Consider the following 8608-nt stretch of genomic DNA (forward strand, 5'->3'; position numbering starts at 1 on the left):
ATCAATGACTTAGCGTCAACATTGGTTTCTTCCATTAATGACTTAGATCCATCCAAGAGATGAAGCTGTGACACGGAGTTGTGTGTTTTCTGCGTCCGAATAGATGGCAGCCGGCTGGACATCATGATGATGGAATGGAGTTCCACATCATGCTACAGAGGTCTCAGCAGATGAGTAATTTGATTGAGCATGGAGTGGTACGCATTTGCTTGGGATAGAAGAACTGCGCGTTGATCATCAAGGACAATCATCAACGCATCTACATAGCCGATGTTAAAACAGGGGTGACGCAGGAGCTAGAGAGGAGAGTTTTTACTGCGAGAGAGGCAGGTCCAGGTAATGTAACATTTTTTCTTTTCTTTTTCGTTGCTACCAACAACTTGGACGGATTCATGCACCACACATCAAAGAAAAATACAAGGGTAGGGTTTAGGGTTCATATGCACCTATGGCCTTAATTGCATTTCCGCTAACATTACATGCTTTACTCCCGCAGCCTCTTGTTACAAAAGCACTATTGTAACATAGCTTGCTTATGATAGCATTGTGCCTAGACAAGTTTGTAGCTATCTGTTGCTCGATGGATTCTCCCTTACATAAAACACTCATCGTCACTATCCTCCTCTATGCGATAAAAAGGCACATCCTCCAGCCCACCCAAGTGGCCACCGCCTGTAGGGTGCCTAAGCTTCTTCGCTCGCTTATCACACCCAAAACAATGACCTTGATGAAAGAAAAATAAATATATCTTAGCAGATGCTGACAAAACAAATCAATAAAGTTCTAGCCATATAGTTACCCGAGTCGTTCTCTTCCAGAGGAGTGCAGATAACAACATGCTCCTCCTTGCTGCAAACAGGATGCAGTTCAGCAAAGAAGAGAATTGGTGTGTCATCTACACCTTTCACCATAAAGTTGGAGTGCACATATCCTCCTAGGCGTCCATCAACTAGATTCCTCTCTTTCTCTTCAACGAATTCAAACTCAGCAAGCTGAAATATAGAACACACATGTAAGTATAATAGCTACCCCAGCTTGATAATACTCAAAATCCAGGGAATACAGAAATTTTGAGTATGCTATTTTAGACTGGCCTGCATATTGTTTCGCTTGGCATATGTGTTGAGCGCTATGAGCAAGCCCTTGCGATGACGCTCTTCTTTGCGTTTCGATTGCTCCTCAGGGGATGGCGACTTGGGCCTCAGGCTGACCTGGTGCTTGGCGGCAGCAAGCCAAGAATCACAAAACTGCTGGTATGCTTGTATAGTGGCGGGATCGTCACATGCCTTGAGTCTGGCAAAGTCGTTACTGCATGATGACAGAGTAAGATGAGAACAACTATATAACTGTAATGATGACACATGCATATCAACTGGTCGAAATTAGAAGATAAGCAGTTTTTCTCTAAATAAGCTCTTACGTTAATGCAGCAGCCAACATGTTGGCTGTTCTTAAGAAAAACAAGCAATACTGTATTTTGTTTTGTTAAGACATAGCTTTGGCAAACAATTACTCTCTATGGATATGAACATTAACTCTATGTCGTCCTAGTAACCAAACAAAATACAGTTGTATTAACAGTATTCCCTACGTCATGTAAAAAAAAGTATTATTCCCTCTACGTCCCAAAGCCAAGATACATGTGTATCTAGACAAATCCGCGTCACTTAAGATGGGGCGACAGGAGTAGTTTTGATTATCTTGTTTTATACTACCAGATCAATCAAAATACGCAGGAGAGGAGATTGATTTAAAAACATGCCGAGGCATCAATTTTGGGCCTAAATGCGATACTACAGTGTTTGCGTACATACATGCAAAATTCTCCGTAACAACTGGGAACTGGATCGCGGCGAGTCGGCGAGGATAGAGTGAAGTCTGACGACATGGCTACCGACCGACTCTTAGCTCCTGAAAAAACAAGATCTGTCAGTCAGGACATGCACTGAGAATTGGTAGATTGCAAATGGGGAGGGGAGAGGGTCAATCAGGTGCTGAAACAAAAGGGGAATCGTCCGGCGTTACCTGTACGTGGAGAGCGATAGGGAGAGGGTGGGTCGTTAAGGAAGGAGATCGCCGCCGGCGATAAGATGAACCGCCTCCGCCGCCGAGAGAGCTTTTTACCCTTTTTGTCCTAATCTAAAATCCAAGGATTTTCTAATACGGAGTATTATACCAGGCAGCCCACTTCGATTCGAATTCCCAACATGGGTGGATTGGGCCACCAGCAGCAATGCGTCCCGCTCACGGGAAAATCCGGTCTGGACTTGTCTCAAAAAAAGATCCGGTCTGGACCGGCACATTAGCGGTAGGCCGGTTGGCACGTTCGGCGAAACATGTTCGATTTTGAAAATGTTTGATTTAGGAACAGTTCGGTTTTAAAAACGTTCGATTTGAAAAATATACGGGTTTTTAACTGTTTAGAGCAGACTCATGAAGTGGATGCTTCAGGCGGAGCCTCGTTCCTATTTATTTGGGTTATGTTGGCTGATTGTGAAGGCAAAACTGTTATGCAGGAAAATTTGTTGTTTTGGATTTATTTGACGGCTTGGTTTTGGCTGGCTGTAAACTAGCAAATTGTCTAAAATACCTCAAAGTTATGAGAAAATGTATTTTTTTCTTGAGCAATAAATAACATATGAATCGTTACAATTTAAAATAAGCACATGGCGGGAGTGATGTTTTGGAACATGGGAGCATATGCTCCCTATATTTTGAAATACATCTTACACATATTTTAAATTTCAAAAAAATTGAAACAAAAAATTTGCACGTACATCTTCATGTGCTACGCGCTCACAAAGTCGTTTCATAAAAAATGAACTTATCATGTGACGTGTGTAAAAAAGACAAAATTCAGTGCGGAAAATAATGCTTTTCACAGAATAAGTTTTCTCTTTTTTACATAGGCCACAAAAAATATTATTTTTTCGTGAAACTTGACGCATACACATATATTATGGAGATGTACATGTAGATTTTTTTGTCAAAATTTTTCCACACTTCGAAATATGTTTTGTTGGTAGAGGGAGCATATGCACCCGGGAGCCGAATTGAATTTCCGGCACATGGCTCACTATAAAATGCCATGAATATGTAAGAATGTGCAGGGAACTACCAAGTGCTTAATCTATACATGAAATATAGCAACTGTGTAGTCTATTTCTAATAAAAAGATTTTACTTACATCGAAAAAGTGATTTTTTTCACCGCATCAATTCTCTCACTTCTCAATTGTTTGTGCCTATCCATCCAAAGCATACTCGCTAGAGCATCGAGAAATGCAACTCTCCCTCCCATGCACGGGTCTATTTTCTCTCTCCTGTTTTTTCGTTCTTTTTATAGTTTAAGACGGTTGATATCTGGCTTTTCGTGTCTTCTTAGCTCCGCTTACTGCTTCTTCTTAACTGAGAAGCCAGCACAACCTTTTTGGATCTGATCGAATAGAACCTTGCCTTAGACCTTGCAACCGAATACTCTTCGTTCGGATTGACGACTTGGACCCACTTCTCCATACGGTGAGAGAGAGAAAGAGTTGTAGATTCGAACAGATAACGTAGCTGGAGTAGCTTGCATGCCTGCGAGGCTAAGGTGACATGTGTTTTGGATCTTTCTCTCTTTACTTGCCTATTCTCAATGTACTGTGGATTCCACTCCCAGGGCTGGCATTAAAGAACCAAAAGGATTGCGCCTAGCCTACCTTTATTTACGAACCGCCGTCTTTCAAATAGGAACATAGTTGAATTCTCAATACATGTGTTGATCTCATCTTTCACAGAAAGAGTAGAAGGGAAAGGTTCGAGATCTCTTGTTTGATCTGCAAGGGAGCGAGAAAACGCCCTAGTGGACTTTCCTTATAGATATGTTCCTGATTGTGGAATTACCTTCCTGCTCTTACTGAGATCGTATCCCTCTCACCCACACTACTATATGTAGTTCCAAAACTTAAAACCTTCACAGATTTGAACCGCAACTTTAATTTACGAATTGTTTAAATATTTGAGTTCCAAAATAAATGAGCTTCAAAATGACACCACTATTGTATAATTTTTTACAACTTTTGAAAAATGACTTTTGATACATGTTTACTTCGTGAAACTTGGTAAATTTTTTCTTTGAAACAATTTGTTTCACTCTATTTCAAACTAGGTTCATCAAAGTTAGAAAATATTTTCCAATTATCATAGAGTCCAATTTTGAGACACAATTTTTTTATCTATTTTAATTGAGTTTTATTGTGTATCATCATGTTTGAATTTATTTCAAAATACATAATTTAAGTTTTATCGAAATGAAACCTTTTTAGGCTTGTTTAAAATATATCATGGAAAGAAATACATAGATTTAAACGAAATATCATGTTGATATATATTCCAATAGATATGGCTATTTGAAACCCAAAACTAAAAATTAAATCAATATACTAAATAAAGGGAGAGCGTATCAGTGTGGGGTAGCCAAACTCAAACCAAAGGGTGGGGTGGATAGGTGCCCGGGACTTATGTCGCTCTACTAGAGCATCTCCAAGAAAAGCTCTCACGAATTAGGCGAAGTGGAGGGCGCAGAGCACGACACTCGGGGATGGGAGAGGACATGTTTTGGGACATCAGGTGGTCGAGCATGGACGAAGAGGTGTTTCCCCAACCTGGGTCGGCGGCCGCGAATATCAGAATAACGACAATTAGGCTGGCAGTACTGGGTCTCGGACGACAGGACCCGGATAAGGGAGTCGAGCTCGGACGGAGGAAGTTGTCCGACGGGAGACAACTGGTTGGCAGTGGGCGAGGAGATGGTGTAGCGGAGGACTAGGCGGTGGCTGCTCAATGGAAGTAGGTGGTGGTGGCGCATGGTTGGGAAAGGGTCTATTGAAACCTATCATGTCGCTCGTGCATGTGAGATGATAGCGTACCGATTCGTGCTAGGAAGAGAAGGAGAGATGAGTTGCTCCTTGGTAGGATGGCAATATTCCATTGTAATTTTCCCAAACAAAATGGGCAACGGCGTGTACCATTCAAGTTTTTTTTGAAAGCTGCGGGAACCTAGGCGAAGCAGTACCTATTGAGGTGATTTTCTTTGCCTATGTATTTCGTTTCATGGCTTGGAAAAATGCGGTGTTAGTCAAGACATGGCTTTGTGGTTTTGATTGCAGTGTGTCGTGGCTAATCTTCTAACTGGCTTTGCAACCTGAGGTGCATTGTCTAGCATCTTAACTACTTCTTCTATGGACATTACACACTCTTTCGTGGTGTATTTTATTAAAAAAATGATTATCGAAGAAGTTCACGGAAGGAAAGTGGAGCTATATCTAAAAAACAGGTATATTTTTTTTGAAAAATAGAAGAAATGTTTGGTGGACTAGGTCTGGCACTAGTTTGGGCTCAGGATGGACAACTATATTATCTCGTTGGGCCTTCCAGCGTTCCTGCAAAATCATACTCTCTGCATGTAACAAATGGGCCGAGAAATAAAGCCCCGTTTCCTTCATCATGCAACCTAGCTTGCTATTGTTGCATGCCCCTCTCCCTGATGCCACGGCCAAACTTTCGCCCCATCCGTCCGGTCTATCACTCGGCCGTCTCCAGTAGAGGAGCTCAACCAAATTAAAAGTTGTGAATGTCATTGCACAGAATTGATCCAAGTTTCTAAAACTGTTGTCCCTTTTAGTACTTGACTGAAATTTGATTTACTTATCACGGGAAAGAAATTTATGTGATATCTGGATGACTTTAGTTTGAATACCTATGTTGTGCGAGCATATATTAGATTCAGTTCTTAGTGATGGTCCTGAATTGTTGTGTTCAGATAAGAAAATATTGATCATGATGGAATGATGTTTTTTTAATTTCGAATTGGCTGTATCTCATTGATGTTTTGGCTTCGTTCTTGACACTGAAGATTGTTGCACGTTTCTTAACTTCGCATTGATGGTTATATGTTGTTTTACTTCAAGCTATGGAGTTGAGGAACCATCAACGCATTTGCAAAATTGTATGGTTCATTGTTACCATCTTTTGTTTCAGCAAGTGATGAACTATGTATACTTGGTCAGTGTCCATCATTGGAATTGAGTGCCTTGTTGTTTTAAATATGTATAGTCATCTGTTATATACAGAGATGAGGTGGTGAACTATATTTGGTCACATGAAATATCTATCCTGGTATGTATGCGTTGCTATTTTAATTCTGTTATCACGTGTTTCACATAGGGATAAGCTTTGTCACTAGCTTCATTTTGATATTTTAATTCTGTAATGATCGAAGTTTGATAAAAAAAACTAGGGACAAGAACAGTTGATACTCTGTCTCCAACCCATTTTACTATTAATTGATCTGATTTTATGCAACATATTCGGCTTTGTGCTCAGCTGATTGCAACAATATCACCACTCTTCTTCCCTTATATTTAGTTCTTGATTGTTCTTCTATCATGACACGAAAGAATGTGTGTTGTCTAGTCTTTTATCTCCTTGACCATAACAGAGAATATCTCGTGCCTGTTAAAGAATAATTTAAGAGTTTGTGTGCATGATAGTGATTATGTTCACTTTTCTATAAAGTGGACGCCTTCTTTGCATCAGATAAGGTTTGATATCATCTGCTAGATCGAAAGTTTGGAGTTGGAGCTTTGAGAGAGACCCAGATTCAGTTTTACGGTTCACATACATATTTCTTCTACACATATGAGCTATATATAGCTCCTACGAAGACACAAGTATGATGTGATTGGTTAGATAGTTATTATCTTCTTTTACTAATGTTTGGCATCACTAGTTTCACGACATGCGAAACATCTTTGTGCATGCCATTATGAACTTTGTCGAAGAGAAGGGCTATCTGGAGTAAGTTGAGGTCATCATTTCAGTCGGAGATTGCTATCGAGTCAAAATTCCTTATGTTGTGCAACACCTGTGTATGTCAGCTTTGTATGATTCTCCTCTGACAAGTTAAATATAACTATGAAGAATTTGCAAACTCTGTCCTCGGTTTTATGTAAAACAAATAAATTTACGTTATGTCGTAGTCCTACATGCGCTGCAATGTCAGACCTCATATTTTTGTCACTGAAAGTTCAGATAACCCATCTTTGCTGACATCTTGCGGTGGTGGAATCTCTGAACCACAAAAAACACAGCCTAAATAACTATGGTCCGCCATAGACGCCAAATGTGTAGAGCCAGGGGCACGGTGTGCCGCAACGCCTATGCTTCCTAGTCATGCATGCATTTTCGATGATGGCAAGAGCGTGTTCTGTAGAGCCCCTTGTAGAGCCCCTTTTTAGTTGATATTATAGTGTTGTTGCCCCGTTTCAAAATTGCAGTCAATTGGGTTCAGTTCACGGATAGAGAATAGAGTTGTCTAACTTGTGCTATGTTTGTAAGAGCATCTCCACTCGTCTCCCCGACTAGGCCCCCGAACGACGTTTTTTCCATCCGGACGGCGAAATTCGGCTCAGTTGCGCCCCCGGTTCCTCGATTTCGTCCAGATTTGGGCCTAAATTCATCCGGCGATCCCACGCTATCCCCGGCCCCCCGGGGAGCTCTCGGGGACTCCGGACGAAACAAAAGCGCGCGAAACGGCGAGGAAACTTCCCGCGCGTCTGGTGGCCCCGACTTGTCGGCGAGAGACACCGATCGTCGTCCTCATCGCATCGTCTTCCGCGCGCTGTAAAAGCCTGCCGCCGGTCAGCATTCGCCGGCCGCGTAGCTTCCACGCGGCGAGTTAATGCCGTCGCATCGGCTTTCGCGCACCATCGTCTTCCACGCGGCATTAATCGCCGTCGCCCACCGCGCCTATTTAAAGCCACTCCACTCGCCGCGACGCCCCTGCTCCACTCTTCCTCCATTCTCCCTCCCCTGCTCCACTCTTCCTCCACCTCCAACGATGGCGTTCTCCGACGACGACGGCGCAGCCGCCAATGGCTTCCCCCGCCGGTCTGTTACCACCCGATTTTGGCCAAATCAGGAGGTGGGCCGTAAGTGAAGATGGGATTGAAGGACGCACACGTGGAGCATCTTCGAAGCGGCCTTGCGCTGAGAGTTTGGGCTAAGTTGCCCGTGTATCTGTAAATTATTAGATCGCATTGTAATTTAGAATTAAGGGATAGAGTCTGGCTCGTGCACGGTTAGGTGCACGCCTCAATTAGAAAGTCCCTTGGACTATAAATATGTATCCAGGGTTATCGGAAAAGGAGGACAATCATCGTTCAACCAACACAAACCAATCTCGGCGCATCGTCACCCCTTTCATACGAGGGTTTCTCTCGGGTAAGCACCATGCTGCCTAGATCGCATCTTGCGATCTAGGCAGCGTAAGTTTATTCGTTATCCTTGTACTGCTCGTGCTGAAGCCTTGTTGATGGCGAGCAGTACTATTTATCCTTAGGTGTTTAGGGCTTGCATTGGTGCTTTCACGTGCATATCTGCGTGGCAATGCCGTCCCTAGACACCTTGCTGCCCTTACGTCGATCTAGACGTAAGGGCAGCATCTTGCTTGATCATGCTTAGTAGATCCGATCCGTTATAGTTGCTCCTTGCATCCGCAAGGATTAGTTTAATATCCGCATAGTTAGGCCTTATGCTCGGGGTCGGACGATCCGGTGGTGCGTTAG

The 8608-nt window shown here is 42.6% G+C and overlaps 1 protein-coding gene across 1 annotated transcript; it reads right to left on the reverse strand.

Annotated features, from left to right (window-relative positions):
* Positions 1 to 457: 457 nt before the first annotated feature.
* Positions 458 to 2118, reverse strand: LOC124697138. Its single transcript, XM_047229771.1, has 5 exons — positions 2026 to 2118; positions 1815 to 1911; positions 1095 to 1308; positions 800 to 992; positions 458 to 723 (listed from the first exon to the last, which is right to left on the reverse strand). The coding sequence occupies exons 2-5, from the start codon at positions 1886 to 1888 to the stop codon at positions 593 to 595; spliced, it is 612 nt and encodes a 203-aa protein (XP_047085727.1). The 5' UTR covers positions 1889 to 1911; positions 2026 to 2118; the 3' UTR covers positions 458 to 592.
* Positions 2119 to 8608: the final 6490 nt, after the last annotated feature.

Source organism: Lolium rigidum, chromosome 3 (assembly GCF_022539505.1).
Source record: "Lolium rigidum isolate FL_2022 chromosome 3, APGP_CSIRO_Lrig_0.1, whole genome shotgun sequence".
Taxonomy (NCBI): domain Eukaryota; kingdom Viridiplantae; phylum Streptophyta; class Magnoliopsida; order Poales; family Poaceae; genus Lolium; species Lolium rigidum.

What these genes read in the sequence shown, in the direction of transcription:
- LOC124697138 (XM_047229771.1), bottom strand. Translation starts at nt 1,888, where the DNA reads ATGTCGTCAGACTTCACTCTATCCTCGCCGACTCGCCGCGATCCAGTT. An exon ending in TGTTACGGAGAATTTTGCAT is followed by an intron (nt 1,309 to 1,814) that starts GTATGTACGCAA and finishes GTCATCATGCAG; the next exon opens with TAACGACTTTGCCAGACTCA. An exon ending in CCAAGCGAAACAATATGCAG is followed by an intron (nt 993 to 1,094) that starts GCCAGTCTAAAA and finishes TCTATATTTCAG; the next exon opens with CTTGCTGAGTTTGAATTCGT.